This window comes from Delphinapterus leucas, chromosome 1 (assembly GCF_059928025.1).
Source record: "Delphinapterus leucas isolate spDelLeu-1000000601 "Yukka" chromosome 1, BTC_Dleu_Yukka2, whole genome shotgun sequence".
Taxonomy (NCBI): Eukaryota; Metazoa; Chordata; class Mammalia; order Artiodactyla; family Monodontidae; genus Delphinapterus; species Delphinapterus leucas.
Genome location: NC_143129.1, coordinates 77,848,201 through 77,875,539, shown reverse-complemented (window position 1 = coordinate 77,875,539; position 27,339 = coordinate 77,848,201). Strand labels below are relative to the sequence as shown.

The window sequence follows — 27,339 nt, the reverse complement described above, 5'->3', positions numbered from 1 at the left end:
AAAATTTTTACCTCCTTCCCCCTTTAAATCCTTGAAAGATAAGTGACCTTCAACAATGCTTTCTTTCTTCCAGGATAAGATTCCAACTTCTTTAATCTCCCTCACAAATCTGGTATTCCAAATTTTATTTTATTTGATTCTTACTTAACTTTCATTAAGTTCTCCCAGATTCCTCCTGAGGTTGGGAACAAAAAAACCATAAAGAGAATGAGACAATTCAGTCTCATTCATTTCTGTCTTGCTGTCTAAGCCTCTCAATTCCAGGCACTTCTGCCTTTCCAGAGATAAGCACCACTATACAGCCATATTTCTCCTTCCATAAATGTTATTTTTATATCCCCAGAAGAAAAACACAGGACACTATATGTATAAGTTATAACTGTAGTCTGGTGTTAAATTAAGTTTTCATTACCAACATATAACTAATAAAGTAGTTTGAGATCAGTGTCTATGACATAATGCACTTAAATTCAACTATATTCAATTTAACTATAAGAGTCAGGGATTTAAAATCAAATCCAAAGACAAACCCAAATCCACAGCAAAACACAACTAATTTGCTAAACTAGGAACAAATCAGAAGCAAATATTTAGTTTAAGGGAACAGCAAATATTTTCTCAAAAAATACTAAACCAATGCAAAGTAGAAACCAAACCTGCAAATTTCTTTAAAATATTGAACATGGTAAATGTACAACATCTCTAATTTGTTCCTAACTCCCATATCAATGTTTCACTCAAAATGGAGATATCACTATAATCATTATGGGAAATAAAATGATCTTAATGAAGAAGTGAGTAGAAACCTAAACACAATCCGACTTTACCACTTGACTTCCAACTTTATCAGATACCAGTTTGTCTTGGCCTGACTCCTAATACTTACCCTCATATCTACTTAAGTCCAATTATTAGCAGGAGTCCCACATCTCTACCCCCAACAACCCTGCCCTGTCCACTGCCTCCATGCCTTACTTAAGCCCAAGTATTATCACCTAATTCTAGAACTTAGATAATGAGCACAAAGGGAGGATAAAAGAGAGAAGGAAGAAATTACAAACACCCTGTCTCCTCCACCCCTAGGAAATTATCCCTAGGAAATTATCTATGGGATAAGACTCCCACCTCTCATTGCAAGTAAAAACTTAAAGCGGACACATCTGTCCCCTACCAGTCTTCTTGACAGTTTTACGAGGACTCCAGTCAACGCTGACATGTGTGTTGAAGTCTTCAATGAGCTGCACAGCTCCCATCAGGTTACAGGGTTGGAACAAGGTCTGAAACTTGGGGTTGAACTGATGATGAAGGGCGACGGAGCTTTGAGCAAAGGTTCCCAGCTCTTTCTGGGAAAACAGGACACAAAGGAGATCTAAGTTCCAGAAAATTAGTACCAGTAGCCCTTAGGCTCTGAGTGAAAAACTGTCCTTCCTATAATAGTATAAAAACAGGTAAAAATCATCATAAAGTCTTCCATAATTAACATTTTGCCATTAAGACTGTTCTTTTGCCAAGTCCTCAGATATTTGGGGATTTGTGATACACTAATTTGCTCTTGTTTTATTCTCAGTCTGAGTGTTCCTCAGCCTTTCGGATGTATGGTCTAGCTCCCCAGCTAGAATTAAAATTCTCAAGAGTGAGAGCCACTACTTAATAAAATAAAATAAAAATTTTAAATGTCTTCATTGGTTTCTCTGAAGAACAAAGTATTTCTCATGATCCTCTGAACACAATAAGAGGGAAATAACACTCTGCTGACTATCGAAGGAAGCTCAGACTACTAGCCAACTCAAACTCCAAAGAGACTTACCCAAGAGGCAAAGAATATCCTCATGACCTACCCCAAAGTTCAGGAGCAATTTTTATAGGATTTTAACACATTACTGACAGGTGGATTTTTGCAGAAACTAACGCCTGTGGCTATAATACGTCTCCAGTCAAAAATGTGTTAAAATTTGAATTTTTTTCTTTTTGGCCACGCCCTACAGCTTGCAGGATCTTAGTTCCCCAACCAGAAATTGAATCTGGGCCCCGGAAGTGAAAGTGCCGAGTCCTAACCACTGGACCTCCAGGGAAATCCCCAAAATTTGAAATTAAAAGCCCTTCCTCCAAAATACTTCATAATGCCATAAGCAAAATTAATTTTGTACATAAAACACTGATATTGAGCCTAATAAATAATGAATTCAATAAAAAGAAGAGAAGTACCAAAAGCCCAAGATGAGTGGATCTAAAGGTAAGAGAATCCAATAAAAAGGTAAGAGGAATAGTCTTAAGAAACTGAATACTCTTTTTGTCCTTTAACGGGAACCAGTAACTTATGTTTTATCAGCAAGCACATGAAGCCATACGAACAGCTACCAAAACATGCAGGAGAGAAGAATAAATGTAGCTTATGATGAGTCAATATTTGTGAGAAATGACTTCTAAACTAACTGCATACACAATTCTTTAGAGTTAGGGATATCTGAAACCTTACAAGAAATATCCTGGTGGTACTGGCCTCCGAACTGAGACTGGGGTTGGAGGTGGCGAGAAGGTGAATTTGCGTCAAGAGCTGCACGTGCTGGGGAGGGAAAGAAAATAATATAGTGACATGTTATGATGTTGTCATTTCAGGAACCCAGAAGACTTTACCAAGATGTTAGTGACTTTAGCATATATGTTTGGCTTTCTACAGAGACTATGAGAACAACATAGTATCTTGGTATGAATTTTTTTCTCAGATATGTTCCACTTGAGCAAAATGACAGAACCAGAGGAAGTTTAACCTCAAGCCAGAGGGACTAAGATTAGAAAGAAGAAAAAACTACTCTGGCAATAAGGCTGTTAAATTCAGAAGGGATTACTAAAGATTCTTTGAAATCTATCATTCTGAATACTATCAGGGTCCTTACATGCATTCTTACCTGAGACACGAACATGATGACCTTTCAAGGTCCTAACTGATGTGAAGATCCTGCGGTCTGTGGTTTCAGTGGTTATCAAGACACCTGTTTCCGACTTTTCCAAAGCTGCTAATTTAATGTTTGGCTTCGAGCCAGGCCATGGGATGGTCCAATATTAACATTACCAAGAAGAGTCTTACCTGCTGCATCTGCTGCTGGAGTCTCCTCCTCTGTGCTGGGTCTAGAATCAGAGTCTGATGAACTTTCTCACTCTGGGGCTTAACCCTCTCTACCTCCTGCTGCTGTTTGGCTGAAGATTTCCTCATCTTCAGCTGTTCAAGTAGCTCCTTCACTGTGCGATGCTGCTCATTTAGCAAGTTGGCCAGTGGTTCCTCAAACCTATCCTCAACAGGGAGACGACTGGATTTGAACATTTCCCTGGGTCCGCAACACATCCCGTTCCTTCTAACGGTGGGCTAAGCAAGTCTGAACAACTTCCATCTACTGCTAATCCCCAAATCTCACTTTAGCCGATAGGCAAACTCCTATCCTACCCAAATCTTCTCCCAAAGTTGTTAGCGTAGATTCAAATAAGATGGTTCTGAATTGCCCCCCACCCGTTCTTCTACATCAGTCTTCTAAGTAATATCGTAATGAAGGGGAAATTAAACAAAAAGCTAAGAGTAGGGAAGTGTCTGGATAACAAAGCAGTCAAGGAGTTAATGGGAACCCATCATTTTTCATCACACTGACAGCCAAATTAATCTCAGACTTGTTCTTAATGGTGACACAGAATCTTCTCCAAGTTTTCTAACACTACCCTCCTACCCCTACCTCCTGAGAGAGAGAGACTGTCTGGGGCTGAAGTAAGAATCCAAATACCTAGCATGCTAGTTCTGAGGTACAGGCAGAACAAGACACTCAGGTGATTAAGCAAGAGCTGATACTCTGTGCAATCAGGATAAGACCTGCTCAAGTAGCTATGACTAGCAGGTTATCATAATTCAAGAAATCCTCCAGAATTTAGCAATAGTTAAATGATAATAATCTTTGTCCCCAGAGGCTGTTGAAAAAAGTTATGTTTCCTTTTACAGTATTTACTGTGAGTATGGGCTGACACAGGGTGAAAACCTAAAGACACAGGCCTGTCCTCTGAGAATTTTACTGAGAATTGAAATCTCTTGATTATCTGCATTACTAGCAGAGGAACAGAAGAACAGAAACATGAAAAATGTAGATAATGCAAAAAAAAAAAAGCCTGCACCTGATTTTAATAAGTATTACCTGGATGGGTAGTTGAAACGGGGAACACAGGTAACTCACTTTCCCTGTGATATTTTACTTAATCAAAGATTAAGCTAGGTTTGCATTTCTAGCTGAAAGAAAAGCAGCAGCAGCCCATGCAGATCAACTGAATACCGAAAGGTAACTGAATCGGAATAAGGATTTTTAAGTAGTTACATAATGACCAAATTTTAAAAATCCATACACAGAGTTGACTAGTGGAACTGAAATATGTTTACAGATCAAATCCCATGATAGTAAGTTCCCAGGTTCTACTCTGCTACACTAGAATTTTTTTCTATGAAATATGGTGTGAAATAAGTGGGTCAAATACAGACTCGAAGAAATTTTGAAATTTGTTCTCAAAAAAAAAAAAAACGGTAAAGATGTGAGGTGACAGAAGTGTTAATTAACTTGACAGGGGGAATCCTTTAACAAAGCATACGTTTACCAAATCATCAAGCTGTACACTTTCGGTATCTTACAACCTTATTTGTCAATTATACCTCAACGAAGCTGAAAAAAAAAAGGAACTCCTGAGATTTCTGTTGTGGTTATATTATGGTATTTATTGTAATGGAGTATGACTGATATTTCTGACTTTTACACAATGATTAGTATACCTTGTCTTTTTCACTAAATTTGCAAGTTCCCTGAAGGCCTAGCTTTCAGGTGGATCCAAAGCTCTCTAGTTAGGTAATGCTGTTAAGTTAAAACACAGGACTAATTAGAGACTATGTGTCTTTCAGTTTTGCTTTGTTCCATGCATGGCACAAACCATACCCTGACATCCAGCCAGTCACCTAACGATAGTATGCTGCTACTCAGAATGGATAGCAATAAAGTACGGATAAACTATGCAAACTCATCACAAAAACGGGGAAAAATTTAAAGCCTCTACTCTCTGGGTGGGACAATGGAAGTGCTAATTTAAGTGAAGAGGGCAGTACACACATTTCAGACTCCAGGGCATTACTTCAGGTGCTTTACGGTTTGCTCAATTAATGCCTTGGTGACTAACAAAGGTTCATTAACATTTACTAGATGTTAACGACAAATAGAAAAACAAAAGGGACATACTGGATATTACAATTTGGGATAGTTTCTGTGGCTGGCCACATAGAGTCCTACACACCTCTCCAGCACCACTCACCTGGAGAAGCTGCTATGGATGCCAGCTACTGCTTTTTCTCCCTTCCCAAACAGGTACAGCTTGGTCTATAGCTGCACTGCCCCATAAGGAGACTTATTCACTTGACACCTAACACCCACAAGGGACTCTGCATCCTAATATCAGTAACAGCAGGTAGTCAGGGATGGGAAATTGTTAGCTAAAATTTCTCAAAACCTTTTCAGACATACACTTTTCCTCCATTCTAAGTCTCAAGGTCTTTGGTTGGCCTACCGTAGGGCTTGAGGGGTGTTAAAGTTGGGCCGAGGCTCAGCCACACATTCCTCCTCCTCTGGGCCATCATCTTCCATGTTGGAGAATCCCATCTCATCTTGAAACTGAGGGCAAAGGAAAAGAAGGATTTTCCTGGGGAATGGGCATGCAAAAGTCACTCTAGCAGTGAGAAGGGAAAGCAAAGACTAGTTTACAGGACTTTAATAACGCTGGCGCACAGAAAGAGCTTGCATTAACAACCTTTCTCACTTCTGGGCTCACACAATCCTGCACATGGGGTAGCTATTATGCCAGGAAAAGAGTTTCTCAATCAGCCAACTTGTAATGGTAAACACAGAGCGTGGATAACTTGAAATGATCAGAATATCTTTAAAGAGATCAATTTATGAGAAAGGTAACTATTTGGGCTCAGAATAATCTAAAATTAGTTTGCAATCTTTAAGGATGCAACATGTGATAGTGAAGAGTCCACCCAAAAGCCTGCAAGGAAAACTTTATTAAGAATAACCTACATATGGATAATCAAAGTTTATTACTTAGCAAAAATCTCCTGTCACTATATTCTCTCCTGGGTGGACTGAAAGGGGAATGGGCTTGGTTCACACCACCCTTCTGGAGAGAGAGGCCCTGAGACCAAAGGACAGAGCTTGCTGGAGAATCCACTTTTACTATTCTGAGTTCTCATTCGAAGATCATTACTCACAGTTTCAAACAGCTCTTCCATCAGTTCATTCACTTCCTTTTCTGCAAAAAAGCCAAACGGTATGCTGTTGGCACTTGTTTGCTTCATTTTGCCACAGGGGGAATTCCAAGAAAATTCACTGAAAGTTGTTTTCAGCAAGGCTTTTAACAAAATCCTCATATCTATCCATCATTGACTCATTCATTTAAAAACATTTATTGAACACCAACTATATGCCTTAATCCCTGGTTCTAGATGCTTAGATACATGACAGGACTTTACTCTCATGAAGCTTAAATTCTAATGGGAAAACACACAAAAACGTAAGCTAGATGATTTTATAATGAGATAAATTCATAGTTTGTTGGCCCATCCTACTGAATGGAGTCAAGAGAGAAGTCTCCAGCAGTGTGTCATAGGACCCTATCTTTGGACCTGAACTATTCAGCAATCCCATCAACAACCTAAAACACCCAGAAAACACACTTACCAGACCTGTAAACGATATAAAGCTGAAAGGGACTGCCAGACCAACTGATGACAGATTCAAAATTCTAGGTTTTCTCAATTTAACTGGATGAAACATAATGGGGATAAATTTAAAGTCTTACATTTAGGATTTTCAAAAATCAGTTTCTTAAGTGCACAAAAAGGTAACATGGCTCAGAAACAATTAATCTGAAAAAGATCTCAATTTTTTGGTTGACCTTAAGTTCAATATGACACAGTAGCTCCAAAACAGTGCTCACAACCAAGAAGGCAAGCATATCACTGAATCAGAGCAGTCTCAGGCTCTATCTAGAGGACTGTGATCATTTCTGTAAAAGCCCTTCTTAAGAAGGCATTGAAAAGCTAAAATCCAAATGTTAGTGAGGATGTGGAGCAACTAGAACTGTAAAAAGAATGTAAAGTGGAAAGCCACTTTGGAAAAAGGTTTGGCAATTTCTCAGAAAACTAAGTATACAGCTACCTTATCACCACTGATTCTTCCCCTAAATAGCTGACCCAAGGGAAATGAAACATTTGTCCACAAAACCTTGCACAAGAAAGTTCAGAGCTATCTTTATTTAAGATAGCCAGAAATTAGAAAGAACCCAGGTGTCCATCAACACCTGCGGATGGATGAAAAATAAACAAATTGGTATATTTATACAATGGAATCCTACTCAGCAATAAAAGGGAAGAAATTAATGATACAAGCAATGTGCATGAATCTCAAAAACATTATGCTAAGTGAAAGAAGCTGTATGCAACAGAACACATACTATATGATTCCATTCACATGAAGTTTTAAAAGAGGCAAATCTAATCTGTGATACAAGAAAAGGGAACAGTGGTCGCACCTGGGAGGATGGTGTGGGGACTGACTTGGAAGGGGCAAGTGGGTACTTTCTGGGGTGACAAATCTCTATCTTGTTAGGGGTTTGAGTTACACAAGAGGAGGCACATCGAACCTCACTGAATGGTACACTTAAGATTTCTGTACTACAATGTGTATAAATTTACCTAAAAAGAAAAACTGTAAACAAATACTGAGTTCTAATTCATGATATGCATGCTGAAGTGTTTAGATATCTACAACTCACTATGAAATGCTTTAAAAAAAAAAATGGATTCATAGATGGATAGGTGCATGACCAAGCAAATATATGAAAAGTTAACTATAGAAGATAGGTAGTGGGTATACAGGTGTCCACTCTACAATTCTTTCAACTTTTCTATATGTTCAAAAAGTTTCATAATAAAATGTCATGGGGGAGAATTTTCTTAAAAATAAAGGCTAGAATCCAGAGGAGGGTAATTTGGGGGTTGAAATGTGGAAAGCCTGGCATTTAGAGAACTGAAAAAACTCGTTATGTTTAGCATAATAAAGAAAAAATGTAGAAAAAGAAACATACTATGCACACTTAGGAGTAAATTACATTTTATGGCAACAAAGGACAAACAGAGAAATATAAAAGATAGACTGAGGTTCAATAAGGAAAATGCTGGGGCTTCCCTGGTAGCACAGTGGTTAAGAATCTGCCTACCAATGCAGGGGACACAGGTTTGAGCCCTGGCCCGGGAAGATACCACGTGCCGGGGAGCAACAAAGCCCATGCGCCGCAACTACCGAGCCTGTGCTCTAGAGCTCGCGTGCTACGGCTACTGAGCCCACGTGCCATAACCACTGAAGCCCATGTGCCTAGAGCCCATGCTCCGCAAAAAGAGAAGCCACTGCAATGAGAAGCCCGCGCACCACAACGAAGAGTAGCCCCCGCTCACTGCAACCAGAGAAGAGCCTTCGTGCAGCAACAAAGACCCAACGCAGCCAAAAAATAAAAATAAATTTTAAAAAAAATTAACAAGGAAAATGTTAATGGAAGAGGTGTTCAAGAGTAGGACACACTATCTGCAGAGCTGATGAGCTCCCTGTCACTGGAGGTATTCAAACAGACTGAAAGGCCACATGAGAGAACCTGTTAACAAACGCTGAAGTGGGAGGAAAATATATGGGACCCCAGGAGGCTTTCCAAACTCTGTGATTCTAAGCGTCTTTTATTTTTAAATTTTTATCATCCATGTAAGAAAAGTCCTCTTAAAGGGATTATAATTAAGCATGATAACATAAGACGACAAGGGGTAGAAACAAAATTAAAATTCTATCCCAGTTTTTACTTATGACCATAGAACTCTATGACTAGAAAGGAAGACCCATCATTCAGGCAACGCAGAAAAGTTCACTAGTTGATTGGCAAACACTGTCAGCCCCGTGAAAAACACCAGCTCTAAGGCAATAAGCAACACAAAACCCATGAGAAGCTCACAGTTTAGGGAAGGAGACAGATATAAATAAGCAACTATGAGAGAGATGAGTATTAAAAAGGACATATAAAATAGTATGGATTGATATAATCAGGAGGAGTAACCAAGATGGCGGAGTAGAAGGACGTGCTCTCACTCCCTCTTCCGAGAACACCGGAATCACAACTAGCTGCTGGACAATCATCGACAGGAAGATGCGGGAACTCACCAAAAAAGATACCCCACATCCAAAGACAAAGGAGAAGCCACAATGAGACTGTAGGAGGGGCGCAATCACAGTAAAATCAAATCCTGTAACTGCTGGGTGGGTGACTCACAGACTGGAGAACACTTATACCACAGAAGGCCACCCACTGGAGTGAAGGTTCTGAGCCCCACGTCAGGCTTCCCAACCTGGGGGTCTGGCAACGGGAAGAGGAATTCCTAGAGAATCAGACTTTCAAGCCTAGTGGGAATTGATTGCAGGACTTCGACAGGACTGGGGGCAACAGAGACTCCACTCCTGGAGGGCACACACAAAGTAGTGTGTGCATTGGGATCCAAGGGAAGGAGCAGTGACCCAATAGAAGACTGAACCAGACCTACCTGCTAGTGTTGGAGGGTCTCCTGCAGAGGCGGGGGGTGGGAGGAGGCTATAACACACCATGGGGACAAGGACATTGACAGCAGAAGTTCTGGGAAGTACTCCTTGGCGTGAGCCCTCCCAGAGTCTGTCATTAGCCCCACCAAAGAGCCCAGGTAGGCTCCAGTGTTGGGTTGCCTCAGGCCAAACACCCAACAGGGAGGGAACCCAGCCCCACCCATCAACAGTCAAGTGGATTAAAGTTTTACTGAGCTCTGCCCACCAGAGCAACAGTCAGCTCTACCCACCACCAGTCGCTCCCATCAAGCCTCTTAGATAGCCTCAACCACCAGAGGGCAGACAGCAGAAGCAAGAAGAACTACAATCCTGCAGCCTGTGGAACAAAAACAACATTCACAGAAAGACAGACAAGATGAAAAGGCAGAGGGCTATGTACCAGATGAAGGAACAAGATAAAACCGCAGAAAAATAACTAAATGAAGTGGAGATAGGCAACCTTCCAGAAAAAGAATTCAGAATAATGATAGTCAAGATGATCCAGGACCTCGGAAAAAGAACGGAGGCAAAGATCAAGAAGATGCAAGAAATGTTTAACAAAGACCAAGAAGAATTAAAGAACAAACAAACAGAGATGAACGATACAGTAACTGAAATGAAAAATACACTAGAAGGAATCAATAGCAGAATAACAGAGGCTGAAGAACGGATAAGTGACCTGGAAGACAGAATGGTGGAATTCACTGCTGCGGAACAGAATAAAGAAAAAAGAATGAAAAGAAATGAAGACAGCCTAAGAGACCACTGGGACAACATTAAACGCAACAACATTCGCATTATAGGGGTCCCAGAAGGAGGAGAGAGAAAGGACCAGAGAAAATATTTGAAGAGATTATAGTGGAAAACTTCCCTAACATGGGAAAGGAAATAGCCACCCAAGTCCAGGAAGCACAGCAAGTCCCATACAGGATAAATCCAAGGAGAAACACACCAAGACACATAGTAATCAAATTGGCAAAAATTAAAGACAAAAAAAATTACTGAAAGCAGCAAGGGAAAAATGAAAAATAACATACAAGGGAATTCCCATGAGGTTAACAGCTGATTTCTCAGCAGAAACTCTACAAGCCAGAAGGGAGTGGCATGATACACTTAAAGTGATGAAAGGGAAGAACCTACAACCAAGATTACTCTACCGGGCAAGGATACTCTACCCGGCAAGGATCCCATTCAGATTCGGCAAGGATCTCATTCAGATTCGATGGAGAAATCAAAAGCTTTACAGACAAGCAAAAGCTAAGAGAATTCAGCACCACCAAACCAGCTCTACAACAAATGCTAAAGCAACTTCTCTAAGTGGGAAACACAAGAGAAGAAAAGGACCTACAAAAACAAACCCAAAACAATTAAGAAAATGGTCACAGGAACATACATATCAATAATTACCTTAAACGTGAATGGATTAAATGCTCCAACCAAAAGACACAGGCTTGCTGAATGGATACAAAAACAAGACCCATATATATGCTGTCTACAAGAGACCCACTTCAGACCTAGGGACACACACAGACTGAAAGTGAGGGGATGGAAAAAGATATTCCATGCAAATGGAAATCAAAAGCTGGAGTAGCAATACTCATACCAGATAAAATGGACTTTAAAATAAAGAATGTTACAAGAGACAAGGAAGGCCACTACATAATGATCAAGGGATCAATCCAAGAAGAAGATATAACAATTACAAATATATATGCACCCAACATAGGAGCACCTCAATACATAAGGCAAGTGCTAACAGCTATAAAAGAGAAAATCAACAGTAACACAGTAATAGTGGAGGACTTTAACACCTCACTTACACCAATGGACAGATCATCCAAAAGGAAAATAAATAAGGAAACAGAAGCTTTAAATGACACAACAGACCACATAGATTTAACTGATATTTATAGGACATTCCATCCAAAACAGCAGATTACACTTTCTTCTCAAGCGCGCACGGAAGATTCTCCAGGATAGATCACATCTTGGGTCACAAATCTAGCCTCAGTAAATTTAAGAAAATTGAAATCATATCAAGCATCTTTTCTGACCACAATGCTATGAGATTAGAAATGAATTACAGGGAAAAAAATGTAAAAAACACAAACACATGGAGGATAAAAAATACGTTACTAAATAACCAAGAGATCACTGAAGAAATCAAAGAGGAAATCAAAAAATACCTAGAGACAAATGACAATGAAAACACAAAGATCCAAAACCTATGGGATGCAGCAAGAGCAGTTCTAAGAGGGAATTTTATAGTTGTACAAGCCTACCTCAAGAAACAAGAAAAATCTCAAGTAAACAATCTAACCTTACATCTAAAGGAACTAGAGAAAGAAGAACAAACAAAACCCAAAGTGAGCAGAAGGAAAGAAATCATAAAGATCAGAGCAGAAATAAATGAAACAGAAACAAAGAAAACAATAGCAAAGATCAATAAAACTAAAAGCTGGTCCTTTGAGAAGATAAACAAAATTGATAAACCATTAGCCAGACTCATCAAGAAAAAGAGGGAGAGGACTCAAATCAATAAAATTAGAAATTAAAAAGAAGAAGTTATAACAGACACTGCAGAAATACAAAGCATCCTTAGAGACTACTACAAGCAACTCTATGCCAATAAAATGGACAACCTGGAAGAAATGGACAAATTCTTAGAAAGGTATAACCTTCCAAGACCGAACCAGGAAGAAACAGAAAATATGAACAGACCAATCACAAGTAATGAAACAAACTGTGATTAAAAATCTTCCAACAGGGCTTCCCTGGTGCCGCAGTGGTTGAGAGTCCGCCTGCCGATGCAGGGGACACGGGTTCGTGCCCCGGCCCGGGAAGATCCCACATGCCGCGGAGCGGCTGGGCCCGTGAGCCATGGCCGCTGAGCCTGCGCGTCCGGAGCCTGTGCTTCGCAATGGGAGAGGCCAGAACAGTGAGAGGCCCACGTACTGCAAAAAAAAAAAAAAAAAATCTTCCAACAAACAGAAGTCCAGGACCAGATGGCTTCACAGGTGAATTCTACCAAACATTTAGAGAAGAGCTAACACCAACCCTTCTCAAACTCTTCCAAAAAATTGCAGAGGAAGGAACACTCCCAAACTCATTCTACGAGGCCACCATTGCCCTGATACCAAAACCAGAAAAAGATACTACAAAAAAATAAAATTACAGATCAATATCACTGATGAATATAGATGCAAAAATCCTCAACAAAATACTAGCAAACAGAATCCAACAACACATTAAAAGGATCATACACCATGATCAAGTGGGATTTATCCCAGGGATGCACAGATTCTTCAATATATGCAAATCATTCAATGTGATACACCATACTAACGAATTGAAGAAGAAAAACCATATGATCATCTCAATAGATGCAGAAAAAGCTTTCAACAAAATTCAACACCCATTTATGATAAAAACTCTCCAGAAAGTGGGCATAGAGGGAACCTACCTCAACATAATAAAGGCCATATAAGACAAACCCATAGTAAACATCATTCTCAATGGTGAAAAACTGAAAGCATTTCCTCTAAGATCAAGAATGAGACAAGCATGTCCACTCTCACCACTATTATTCAACATAGTTTTGGAAGTTCTAGCCACGGCAATCAGAGAAGAAAAAGAAATAAAAGGAATACAAATGGGAAAAGAAGAAGTAAAACTGTCACTGTTTGCAGATCACATGATACTATACATAGAGAATCCTAAACATGCCACCAGAAAACTACTAGAGCTAATCAATGAATCTGGTAAAGTTGCAGGATACAAAATTAATGCACAGAAATCTCTTGCATTCCTATACACTAATGATGAAAAATCTGAAAGAGAAATTATGGAAGCACTCCCATTTACCACTGCAACAAAAAGAATAAAATACCTAGGAATAAACCTACCTAGGGAAACAAAAGACCTGTACGCAGAAAATTATAAGACACTGGTGAAAGAAATTAAAGATGATACCAACAGATGGAGAGATATACCATGTTCTTGGATTGGAAGGATCAATATTGTGAAAATGACTATACTACCCAAAGCAATCTACAGATTCAGTGCAATCCCTATCAAATTACCAATGGCATTTTTTATGGAACTAGAACAAATCACCTTAAAATTTGTATGGAGACACAAAAGACCTCGAATAGCCAAAGCAGTCTTGAGGGAAAAAAACGGAGCTGGAGGAATCAGACTCCCTGACTTCAGACTATACTACAAAGCTACAGTAATCAAGACAATATGGTACTGGCACAAAAACAGAAACACAGATCAATGGAACAAGATAGAAAGCCCAGAGATAAACCCACACACTTATGGTCAACTAATCTATGATAAAGGAGGCAAAGATAGACAATGGAGAAAAGACAGTCTCTTCAATAAGTGGTGCTGGGAAAACTGGACAGCTACATGTAAAAGAATGAAATTAGAACACTCCCTAACACCATACACAAAAATAAACTCAAAATGGGTTCGAGACCTAAATGTAAGACCGGACACTATAAAACTCTTAGAGGAAAACATAGAAGAACATTCTTTGACATAAATCACCGCAAGATCTTTTTTGATCCACCTCCTAGAGTAATGGAAACAAAAACAAAAATAAACAAATGGGACCTCATGAAACTTAAAAGCTTTTGCACAGCAAAGGAAACTATAAACAAGACGAAAAGACAACCCTCAGAATGGGAGAAAATATTCGCAAACGAATCAACGGACAAAGGATTAATCTCCAAAATATATAAACTCATGCAGCTCAGTATTAAAGAAACAGACAACCCAATCCAAAAATGGGCAGAAGACCTAAACAGACATCTCTCCAAAGAAGACATACAGATGGCCAAGAAGCACATGAAAAGCTGCTCAACATCACTAATCATTAGAGAAATGCAAATCAAAACTACAACGAGGTATCACCTCACACCAGTTAGAATGGGCATCATCAGGAAATCTACAAACAACAAATGCTGGAAAGGGTGTGGAGAAAAGGGAACCTTCTTGCACTGCTGGTGGGAATGTAAACTGATACAGCCACTATGGAGAACAGTATGGAGGTCCCTTAAAAAACTAAAAATAGAATTACCATATGATCCAGCAATCCCACTACTGGGCATACACCCAGAAAAAACCATAATTCAAAAAGACACATGCACCCCAATGTTCATTGCAGCGCTATTTGCAACAGCCAGGTCATGGAAGCAGCCTAAATGCCCATCGACAGACGAATGGATAAAGAAGTTGTGGTACATATATACAATGGAATATTACTCAGCCGTAAAAAGGAACGAAATTGAGTCATTTGTTGAGACGTGGATGGATCTAGAGACTGTCTATAAAGAGTGAAGTAAGTCCGAAAGAGAAAAACAAATATCGTATATTAACACATGCATGTGGAACCTAGAAAAATGGTACAGATGAACCAGTTTGCAGGGCAGAACTTGAGACACAGATGTAGAGAACAAACGTATGGACACCAAGTGGGGAAAACCGCGGTTGGGTGGGGATGGTGGTGTGCTGAATTGGGCGATTGGGATTGACATGTATACACTGATGTGTATAAAATTGATGACTAATAAGAACCTGCAGTATAAAAAAACAAACAAACAAAAAAAACAACTAATACTAAACTTTCTTTGGGTTATTTGTATGGAAATATGTTCATATAAATGTTTCAGACATCACATGAAATTTCTAAGAATCTTATATGTCTGGTATAATGTTATAAGTCATAACTCTAGTTATTACTTTAAAATGTATATCTCCGAAATAACTAAATTTCCTTGTCAATTGCATTATTATGGTCATTTTTAAGTCTCTTTTCATTTACAGACAGTTCTGGGTGTACTCTGATGCTTTCACAAAAATGTTCCTATAAAAGCGTTTCATCTTCAAAGAATTCATGGAAAAGACTGACAAGTACAGGTTTCTGGTAACTGACGATACTGCTGAACTGAATGAATAAGCATTTTCAGAACTCTAATGGAAAACTGATGAATTCATAAAAGCGCTAACAAAAGATCAAGATAAAAAAAAAACTGATTGCATGGGACTGAGTGAACTGATGAGGATGATTACAATTTTCGTGACTTTCTGTTTGAATAAAAAAAAAAAAAAAAAGATAAATCCCACAAGGACTCAGAGGCAAAAAATATACAAATCAATTTTCACTGCAAAGTAAAGGAGCTGTTACAGTGGAGGTTTACTGGACTGAATGTCAATATTATGACATAGTATGAGTGTGCTTTGTGTTTGGTAATTGCCATCATTGTTGCTTTTGTTGCAGTCATCCATTTACAATGCTTGGTGTCAGTTTATGTCTTGTAAAAATAAAATACAGTGTGTGTGTGTGAGTTGTGAAAAAAAAATAGTATGGATAACAGAGCAAGAAGATCAATCCTGATTGAGGAGGATCTCCCTGAGAAATTACAGTTGACCCTTGAACAACATGGAATTGAACTGTATGGGTCCACTTATATGCAGATTTTTTCAGTAAATATATTGGAACAATTTGGGGGGGGGATGTGCAACAATTTGAAAAAACCCTCAGACAAACCACAGAGCCTAGAAATACCAATAAATTTAAGAAAAAGTTAGGTATGTCATGAATGCATAAACTATATGTAGATACTAGTCTATTTTATCACTTACTACCATAAAATGTACACAAATCTCCTCTAAAAAGTTAAAATTTATCAAAACTTACACACACACTTACAGACCATACATGGCACCATTCACAGTTGAGAGAAACCCAAACATAAAGATGCAGTATGAAATCATGACTGCATAAAATTAACTGTGGCATATACTGTACTTCTGTAATAATTTCATAGCCACCTCCTGTTGCTAGCTCAGGTGTTGCAAGTATCTGCTTAAAACATCTCCTGAGCAGTTTGTCTCTCCAGCAAATTGCGTACTGTAGGAAAAACTGATCTCTTGTGGTTCTTGAGTATTTTTCATCAAGTTTAGTACAATACCATAGGCCTTGAATAACACCATGGGACCCATGCGAAGTGCCACTAGTGATGCTGGAAGTGCTCCCAAGAAGCAGAGAAAAGTCATGACATTACAAGAAGACGCTGAATTGCTTGATATGTACCAGAGATTGCGGTCTGCAGCTGTGATTTCCCACCATTTCAAGATAAATGAATCCAGTGTAAGGACCATTGTAAAAAATGAAAAGGAAATTCATGAAGCCATAGCCGTCGCTATGCTGGCAGGGGCAAAAACCTTGCGCTTTTTGTGAAATACCTTTTTATCTCATATTGAAAATGCAGCTTTTATGTGGGTGCAGGATTGCTATAAGAAAGGCATACCTATAGACTCTAATATGATTTGAGAAAAAGCAAAGTCATTATATGACAACTTAAACCAAAAGGAAGATGAAGGATCTAAGTCTGGAGAATTTAATGCCAGTAAAGGATGGTTTGATAATTTTAGAAAGAGGTTTGGCTTAAAAACTGTCAAGATAACAGGAGAAGCAGCCTCTGCTGATGCAGAGGCAGCAGACAAGTTCCCAGACTGAGGAGAAAGGATATCTGCCTGAACAGGTTTTTAGTGCACATGAAAGTGCCCTATTCTGGAGGGGGAAAATTTTTTAAAAATAAAGCCTCAAAAGACATTAGTAAGGAAGAGAAGCAAGCACCAGGATTTAAGGCAGGAAGGGAGAGGCTAAGTCTACTGTTTCGTGAAAATGCAGTTGCATTTACCACCAGGACTGCCCTTATCTATAAAGCTGCTCACCTTGATGGGAAAAGATAAACACAAGCTGCCAGTCTTTGGATATACAAAAAGAAGGGCCTTTCTATGGACTGGTTGCATCGATGCTTTGTCCCTGAAGTCAGGAAATACCTTGCCTTTTAAAGTTCTTTTGAAATTGGACAATGCCCCTGGGTACCCAGAACTCCATGAATTCAACACTGAAGGCGTCTAAGTGGTCTACTCCCCACCAAACATGTCTCTAATTCAGCCTCTAGATCGGGGGTAAGGACCTTTAAGGTTCATTACACACAATATTCTATGGAAAGGATTATCCACACTGAGAGACCCCAATGGAGAGAACATCACGTAAGTCTGGAGGAAGGATCACACCACTGAAGATGCCATCATTGTTAAAGAAAAAGCCATGAAAGCCATCAAACCTGAAACAATAAATTCCTGCTGGAGAAAACTGTGTTCAGATGTCCTGCATGACTTCACAAGATTTACGACAGAGCCAATCAAGGAAATCATGAAACAGACTGTGAATATGGCCAAAAAAAGATGGGGGTGAAGGGTTTCAAGTTCTGAATCTTGGAGAAATTCAAGAGCTAACAGACACTGCACCAGAGGAATTAACAAAAGATGACGTGAGGAAGGTGAGTGCTTCCAAAACAGTGCCAGACGATGAGGAAGAAGATGTAGAAGAAGCTGTGTCAGAAAACAAACTGACATTAGACAATCAGGCAGCAGGGTTCCGATTATTTAAGACTGCTTTTGACTTCTTTTACAAGGACACTTCTATGATATGGACTCTGAAACCAAAGCACATGGTGGGAGAGGGACTGGTACCATACAGAAAGATTTTTAGAGAAATGAAAAAGCAAAAAAGTCACAAAGAAATTACAATGTATTTCCATAAAGTTACCATCTCTGCCTCCCCCTCCTCCTCCACCACCTCTCCTGCCTCTGCCACCCCGAGACAGCAAGACCAACCCCTCCTCCTCTTCTTCCTCCTCAGACTACTCAATGTGAAGACAAGGAGGATGAAGGCCTTTATGATGACCCACTGCGATTTAATGAATAGTAAATAATCATCATGCCTACAGTTAATAAACTTATCTGTTGTGTATGTGTATATACCTTTGTGTAAGAATCTAATAACTGTATGGCAAGAATTGTATGAGATGTTTTTGTGTCATCATCACACCTAAGTATTCATCACGTAGAGTATCATGTACAAGACTGGTATTGAAATGGATAGCCTATCCTTACATAGGCATAAAGTGACTGATGTTTAATATAAAATTAATAATCAATAAAATTAATAATGTTGTTTTATTAATGATTTATAACTGTGCTTTCAAAGAATTACATTACCAACTGTGTATCAGCCTATTATCACATTTTTTTTAAATGTAACAATGTTTCCAATCCTGTACATGAATATGACTGTAATACTGTATGCCATAAAAATTTTGTAACCATTTAGCAGTGTACTGCTGAATGGCTACAAAATTTTGTAACCATTCAGGCCAGCGTACTAAGAAGCGATCTGTGAAGCAATCATATCAATTACACTAGACTACCATCAAGCCATCATACTGCTGCTTCTTCATTATCAATGCATGAATCCTTATACCAGTAAATAAATGTTCCTTTTTCACTTTTCATTTTTCATTGTCTAGTGTTTCTAACATATATATCTACAGTGTTTTGTATCATATAAAACAATATTAATATAGATACTAACAGATGATTCAGCTTGTAAACAGATAACATAAACTTACAGTATCGATAAATACGGTACTGTAAATGTATTTTCTCTTCCTCATTATGACTTTCTTAATAATATTTTCTTTTCTCTAGCTTACTTTACTTTAAGAACACAGTATACAAAACACATTATATATAAAATACATGTTAATAACTATTTATTTTATTGGTAAGCCTTCAACAGTAGGCTACTAGTAGTTAAGTTTTCGGGGAGTCAAAACTTCTAGTCGGATTTTCAACTACACTGGGGTTGGGCACCCCTACCCTCTGAGTTGTTCAAGGTCAACTGTATCTATAAACTGAAGAAAGTAACAGACAAACAAGAAGGGAAGGCAAGTGTATACCAGGATGAGAGTTGAATTGAAATGCAATCTCCTACTTTTCTGCTTCAAGCAGAAAATGTTTCATGACCAGCACATGACACTGTGGACCATTCGCTCCTTCTTGAAAGACTCTTCCCTTGGTTTCTGAGACACAAGGCTTTGTTGTTTTTTCTCATACCTTCCTAGACCCTCCTTCACAATTTTCTCAAAACCTAAATCCTCAAGTCTTTTCTTTCTACATTTTCTCTCTGATTCCTGGTGCTTTCCTTTCAATGCAACCTTAACTGTCATAACATACCAAAATAAATGGAAGATCTTCATAAAGGAAACGGCATTCTAATCTTAAAAACAACATGAAAGATGAAATAAAGCAACAAAACAGAACAGAAGTCCTAAAGGATTGTGTTTACATAATTCTCTTTGCACAAAGATTTGCATTATTTAGGTACATAATAAACACTTTTGGATACTTATAAAACTTTCTTCATAACCTCGTCAAGAGCCAATGTCTTACCTTCACCATGTTGTGTATACTATTCCAGTACAGGGTCATGCACACACTCAATAAAAATCAACAGTTCCTGAAATATGTTTTCCATCATTGGCAAACTAGCAATGAAATAATTTTAAACAAATGACTCAAGCCAAGTTATTTAATTGTTTTCCATGCCTCCAATCTTGCTCTCTTTACCCACCAAATCAATACATTAAACTGGCATTAAATCAAAGTGATATTTCTAAAATCCAAATCAGTTCCTATTTATTTCCTGCTTTGAGCTCTCTGAGCTCTCCTTTTTGACAGATCAAAAATCAGATCTAAGGTTCTCCATGAACTGAACACTGCTTAACTCTTCTATCACCACTCACTCATACAACTTAACCAAACTACTTACTATTTTCCAAACACATGTATTGTTTCATAATTCCATGGTTTGCAGAATTCTTCTATTTGCAATATCCCTCTCTGCCCCCATTCACCAAAAATTTCTTATTGCTCCTTCAAAACTAAAATAAAACATCCCATTTTGTGAATCCTTCCCTAACCCATACCATACATTAGGACAGTATAACCCTCTTTTAGGCCACTAGTGTATACACAAACTATTATTATAGCACCTATCACTTGGTACTATACCTGTTTCTGTTTGTATCCCCCTACTAAGCTGACACCCTACAGGCAGAAGCCATGTCTTATTCATTTTGGTACAATCGCTGCCAAATACTCAATACGTGACTGTGGGATGTATAAATGAGTAACTGATAGGCTTCCTGAATATATATGTAAATTTAAAGAATTATAGAAATAAATGGGTAGAGGAAGCTTAAATGTCTTGAGTGGGCTACAAACTTCAACCTCAGAAATCTGCAAAGTAAACAAAGGTAGATGTGGAGAAGTCAAGACCAGGACTCATAATAAACACAGACTCACTGGTGATTCTTACTGCCCGGTCAGTGCGGAAATCCTCTGTGTCTGGTTCATCCAGGTCTTCCAGGAAATTATATTCTGGATCGTCATCGTCATCTGCCTCATCTAGGAAAAAAAATGTTTTAGACACTTATTGCCAACTCTGAACTCATATCTCTAAGGAAAATTTAAGATGTTCAGCACCATAAGAATCTACTCCAATAAAGCACATTTATTCTGAAGTTTTTATTTTTATTTTATTTTTTACTTATTTTTTGGCTGGGCCACACGGCTTGCAGGATCTTACTTCCCTAACCAGGAATTAAACCCAAGCCCTCAGCAGTGAAAGCGCAGAGTCCTAACCGCAAGGGAATTCCCTATTCCGAAGTTTTTAAACAACTTATTCTTTTTTTCCTCAGCGTCTCTGCACAGATCATTTCCCACGGTGGACTCATCTCACCTATTCTCCCCAATTAGCCAAGTTCCTTCCTTCCTTCCTTCAAACAAAACTTAAATTTCTCAAAATGCAGCAAAAGCCTGAAAACTGAACATATAATTTATCTCAGTAAACCCACTTAGAGTGGTGCATCTCATTAAAATATTTTTGTAAAACTCTTTATATAAAGGCATTGATAGTGAAAAAAGAAATGACCCTAATTCCCAATAATTAGGGAATGACTATAATTATGATGCCTTAGTATAAAATAGTATATACATATAGAATATAAACATTCTATACATGTTCAATACATTCATGACAAAAGTACAACACAATACACACATAATACTCATAAGCATAAAAATATTATATCCCTATAATAACTCAGAAATAACTAAAAATATACAAAAATAACAAACATTTGTAATGGCAGAGCATAGAAGTATGGGTATTTTTCTCCCTCACAATTTTCTCTAATGTTGATGCTATGATGTCTTTTAGATTCCTAACTAAAAATCCTGAAGGAGTCCATTATGGATTGTTTTATATATTTTTTTTTTAAATAAATTTATTTATTTATTTTTGGCTGCACTGGTTCTTTGTTGCTCCGCGGGCTTTCTCTAGTTGCAGTGAGCGGGGGTTACTCTTAGCTGTGGTATGTGGTCTTCTCATTGTGGTGGCTTCTCTTTGTTGTGGAGCACGGGCTCTAGGTGCGTGGGCTTCAGTAGATGTGGCTCGTGGGCTCTAGAGCACAGGGTCAGTAGTTGTGGTGCATGGGCTTAGCTGCTCTGTGGCATGTGGGATCTTCCCGGACCAGGGCTCGAACCCGTGTCCCCTGCATTGGCAGGCAGATTCTTAACCACTGTGCCACCAGGGAAGCCCCTGGATTGTTATGTTATATTAAGGTAAAATTTTTCCTGGGACAACTTTAGATCAGCATCGTCTAACAGAATTTTCTGCAAGGTCTGAAATGTTCTACATATGCATTGTACGACAACGGTAGCCACTAGCCACATGAGGCAACTGAGAACTTGAAATGTGGCTAGTGCAACTGAGGAAGTGAATTAAAACAAAAAGCAAAAACAAAGCCTAGAAAATGAGAATAACTAATTCCTTACCACTATGTAGCCATTACACAGGAGAGGGAGATCTCTATGTATTACAATAAAAAGATGTCTAAATTATATTAAGTGAACGAAGCAAGTTGCAGATGCAGGATAATATGTATAGTATGATTCCTTTCTTGGAAAAAAAGATAAATATGTGCTTGATTAAACACAGAAAATATCTAGAGAGAATTAACAAAGACTGAAGAATAGAACTCTTTCTTAATTTTTCATAATAAATATTTTTTATTAAAAATAAAAATATATACACACACTTTTTTTTTTAATTTTTGGCTGCATAGAGTCTTCATTGCTGCGTACGGGCTTTCTCTAGTTGTGGCGAGCGGGTGCTACTCTTCATTGCGATGTGCGGGCTTCTCACTGAGGTAGCTTCTCTTGTGGAGCACGGGCTCTAGGCACGCAAGCTTCAGTAGTTGTGGTGTGTGGGCTCAGTAGTTGTGGCTTGTGGGCTCTAGAGCGCAGGCTCAGTAGTTGTGGCACACGGGCTTAGTTGCTCCGCGGCATGTGGGATCTTCCTGGACCAGGAATTGAACCCGTGTCCCCTACGTTGGCAGGCTGACTGTTAACCTCTGCACCACCAGGGAAGTCCCCCACACACATTTCTGATTCATAATCACTGGAAAATTTGTACTGATAAACCCCAATCTAACCTGATATTCTTTACTCAACATTTACTGTTTATAATATATAAATCTGCATTGTATATATATAGCTATTTAAATGTGAAGGCTTTTTCACCCATCTATAGGTTTATCCCCCAATAAAAATGTTTTAAATCCTTAGGAATGGAATCCTGTCTTCGTAATCTCTATAGTACTTTCTATGTACGTCTCTTTACAGCAGGTTCTTTACAAACGTTGCTGAATAATATAAGTTCTGGGGAAAGCCTATAACATATGGATACTGCACACACGTTTGGACCCCCATCTGTTTAGGTGCAAGAACTACAATAGATAGCTTCTGCCCATACCATACAAATGGGTCAGCCAATATTCTCAGAGAACCCATTTGGCAAACATGTTGAAAAATCATTTAGGAAGGTTTCTTCTGAGTTCTGCTTAGCTTTTAGTACCCTGATTGTGGAACCTATCCTCTGGGTCTAATTACTTTTTTGACTGATTGACAATGTCAGCATCTACCCAGCTGATCTCAATTTTGTGTACCCACCCCCCTCTAGTACAGCCTCTTATTTTTTGCAAACGAGACTCACTTTTAATAATATGCAGAGCAGATGGTACTAGGAACATGTGAAAATAGTTAGCCACGTAATACTACCAAAATAAATCAGCATATGGCTAAAGTTTGGTACTGTGATCTATATCTAGCATCATTTCCTATTTACCAGCACTCACAAAATTCAGCTGGTAGATCTGGGGATCCAAACCTACCCTACTCATTGGCTCTATGTTCTCTTTTTTAAATCTATCCTAATAAGGAAACAAAAAAATACTGTTTTAAAGAAAGAGGATTTTCATCCTCCCCACTAACCATTATTCCATTTCCTCGATCAACCCTTATCATACTCTTATTTCTCCCAGACCAGTAGTTTCCAACCATTAGGATATATAAGAATTAGATACCTAGATGATAACCGTTAGTAATTCTGATTCAGTAGGTATGGAGTGAGGTCCTGGAATCTGTATCTTTTTCTTTTTTTTTTTTTTTTAATTTATTTATTTTGGCTGTGTTGGGTCCTTGTTGCGGTACGTGGGCTTCTCATTGCAGTAGCTTCTCTTGCAGAGCACGGGCTCTAGGCACGTGGGCTTCAGTAGTTGTGGCACGCAGGCTCAGTAGTTGTGGCACATGGGCTTAGTTGCTCCGCGGCATGTGGGATCTTCCTGGACCAGGGCTCAAACCCACGTCCCCTGCCTTGGCAGGTGGATTCTTAACCCTGCACCACCAGGGAAGTCCCTGGGATCTGTATCTTAACACCATCCAACGAATACATCCCTACGCTCCCTGATTCTGATTCAAATTCTAGGGACAAATTATGAGAAACACCACCCGGACTCCCAAAATCCTGACAGCCAACTCTGTCTGGCCTTTCCTCCTCAACAGCCAGCATCTCAGCTCTTTCAACCAAGGTGATAACAATCAGGGCACCAAAGCTGCTGCCCTAATAAAGCCATGAAAACCTGACTTAATTACTATCAATATTTTGTCTTAGCTTAGGTCTAAGGACAAAATGCAGAGCTTGCTTATGAAGTGTCACATGCATTTAAAAAATGCTTTAATGTCCCCTGAGACTTCTTTGATTGAGATATGTTCCTAGAATATTAAACTGGTTTCTAATCCTAGCAGTATAACAAATTGATTCTATAACACAGAGCAACACAATGAATTTCTCTGACACTTTTACAAAATGGATAGAATTATCTTTGTCCCTGTTCACTCCTTTCTGCAGATATTTTTGAGCCTTGGTATCTTGGACCTTGAATGCGTTGATAGAAAAAGGAAGTGTCAATAAATGAACTTCAAGAGAATAATAAATCCCCCAAAAAAGTGACGTAAAAAAACTTCATGTATGTAGATGTGTACTTTTTTCTGGGGAGTGGCTGAACAGCTTTCATCAGATTCTCAAAGGCGTAAGGGATGGAAAAGCTAGCAGCTTAGACTCCTATCAGAAGACTAATGCGATAATACATCAGTTGTTGATTATTAAGGAAATGACTCTCCAGTTAATATGTCAATGACTCAGCTGCAAATTTCATCCTTTTCTCCTTCATGCAAGTTTGTGCATTTCATTGCTTATTACCACTTCTGCTATAGAAGGTGGGTGGAGAAGAACAAAAATGCTAAAATTCAAACCAATTTGCTTCTTGTTACCTGTCTTTTCTAAATGTTCAGGGAATTTAAACTTAGGACTAAAATTCTTCCTATTGCCACATTAACGTGGAAAACTAAAAGGTAACGTCATATTTGAAAACTCTCACGAGAGGCACATCAAACTATTATCAGTGATCCCTCTGCGGCATGAAACCGTCATCATGAGGAAAGGCTTTAACAGTTTTCTTTACACAATATTTGATTTCTTTACTCCAAGCACGTGTTACCCTTATGGTTCTAATACAGAATGTAAGAGAAAACTCTGGGGAGCATATATTCTACAGAACCTAAATACATATTATCTCAATGTCACTTCCACCCATCTGATTCCTCTCTTGTCACTGTTGTCAAATATCTTTCAAAGGTCCATCTCAATTACCACCTTTTTCATGTTGCTATCTCTGGTCATGCTAAACAATAATTCTCTCTCTTCTAAAACCTTAGAACAGAGTTTATGCCACTTTTATGGTGCATCTGAGTTCATTCAACTTCATTAATCTGAAATGTACCATGCATTTAACAATGGACCAGGCACCATTCATACATGTTTACTCCCTAAGAAAATGATAATTTTCCTCTATCTCTCATAGAACCTAACACACTGCCTTGTAAAAGAAAGTACTCAATACCAAATGCCAAATTATGTGCAATATAGTTATTAATAGCTTTATAAGGTAAATATGAGAACTTACTTTCTTTCATTCACTTATCCTAATTTATTCCTGGCCTTACCTACCCAAATATTTACTCACTCTATTTCCATACAAGCTATATGTTCTCTTATTTATCTTAAAGCATTATCCTTTCAACACAAAAATCTTACAGTAGTTGTTCTTAGAAGACAGGGAAAAGAATAAAGATATGCTCTGTAAGTTGTCTGTAATTAAGTCTGATAGGACATCATGTGATCCAGAAATAGGAGCAATGAATTTGGCTACGGATTGAAGTGAGATAGTGAATGACTCTGTTCACATAAAAATGCAAGTAAGACTTTGGTTCAGTTATACACATTTTTTAAAAAGTGTGAATCTTCCACAACACAACCAGTATGAATATCCTGGTCACTCTCCATTGAAGAGAGTTAAAAGGAAACAACAATAGTAACAAAATTGCCCTGGTTCCATCAAAAGAATGTGACATCATCTGGAATCACTACAAACTAAATCAATCTCTCATTTCCTCTAAATTTACAGAAACACTGCACAAAATGATGAATGGTAACTGACTTTCATTATAGTACGCTTAAAAAAAAAACCCACCAAAGACAATTTTAACAATGTATTGTTTTAAAGTAAGAATTTTACTTATATTCTAAAACAAATAAGGGTTGCAGCAGGGATTCTTACACCATGTATGACTGCAGTCAACATTGTTTCTGTCTGATCAATTCTCCTTCCCTACTTCTGGAAACACTGTCACTTCTTTCGGGTAACTGCTTACTCCAACCCCGTTGTTTACAAGGTGCTGCCAATCACAGGACTCCATGCTGAAACAGTCTCCCTATCAAAGCCATGCAATACCAAGACAGTGGGCATGTGATCAAACCCAACCAATCAGTTGTTTCTCTGGATTTTTCAAACTGGAGCCTGTAGGAGAGAGTTCTTCTGATGTGGGGACAAACCAAGAAGTGAATGATGCGCTTATGATCATAGTTCCAGCCTTGTAGAAAAAAATAGGTTTGAGAATGGAGTTGACTGACAAAAAGTAGAGATGACAGCTGTTGGGAGGGAAAGTGGGTCTCAATTCCACTGTAGGTTTTTCTGCCCTTCCCAAAGTCTGGTTTCATTCAGCACGTTGAGAGTTAGGATTCTTTCACCTGCATCAGGAAGAACCTTACCTAACATGACAGTCTTCGAGTGAGTCAATGCACTCTCGTGAAATCATATATAAAATTATACGTACGTTTATGTTTCAGGGGAGGAATCTTAGCATTCTAAAGATTCCCCAAAAGACTCTTTAACAAAAACAAAAAGCGGTGGGGGAGTGGAATTTAACCAAAAACACCCCTTTCTTTAAGCTTTTAACTAATGAAGATTTTACCGGAGACCATGGACAGAGTAGA

The 27,339-nt window shown here is 38.6% G+C and overlaps 1 protein-coding gene across 9 annotated transcripts in view; it reads right to left on the bottom strand.

The window, feature by feature from the left end:
• Positions 1-27,339, bottom strand: part of GON4L (gon-4 like) — an 88,301-nt gene that overhangs the window by 25,242 nt on the left and 35,720 nt on the right. For 8 of the 9 annotated variants that reach the window (XM_089913964.1, XM_022559784.2, XM_022559785.2 and 5 more), the window contains 6 exons: positions 20,910-21,011; positions 6,278-6,318; positions 5,575-5,678; positions 3,086-3,284; positions 2,477-2,563; positions 1,172-1,343 (listed from right to left, as the gene is read on the bottom strand). In XM_089913964.1, the coding sequence (XP_089770090.1) occupies positions 1,172-1,343; positions 2,477-2,563; positions 3,086-3,284; positions 5,575-5,678; positions 6,278-6,318; positions 20,910-21,011 (705 nt within the window). Of the gene's footprint in view, positions 1-1,171; positions 1,344-2,476; positions 2,564-3,085; positions 3,285-5,574; positions 5,679-6,277; positions 6,319-6,746; positions 20,884-20,909; positions 21,012-27,339 lie in introns of those variants that run through there. The other variant, XM_022559787.3, reaches the window with a different exon arrangement.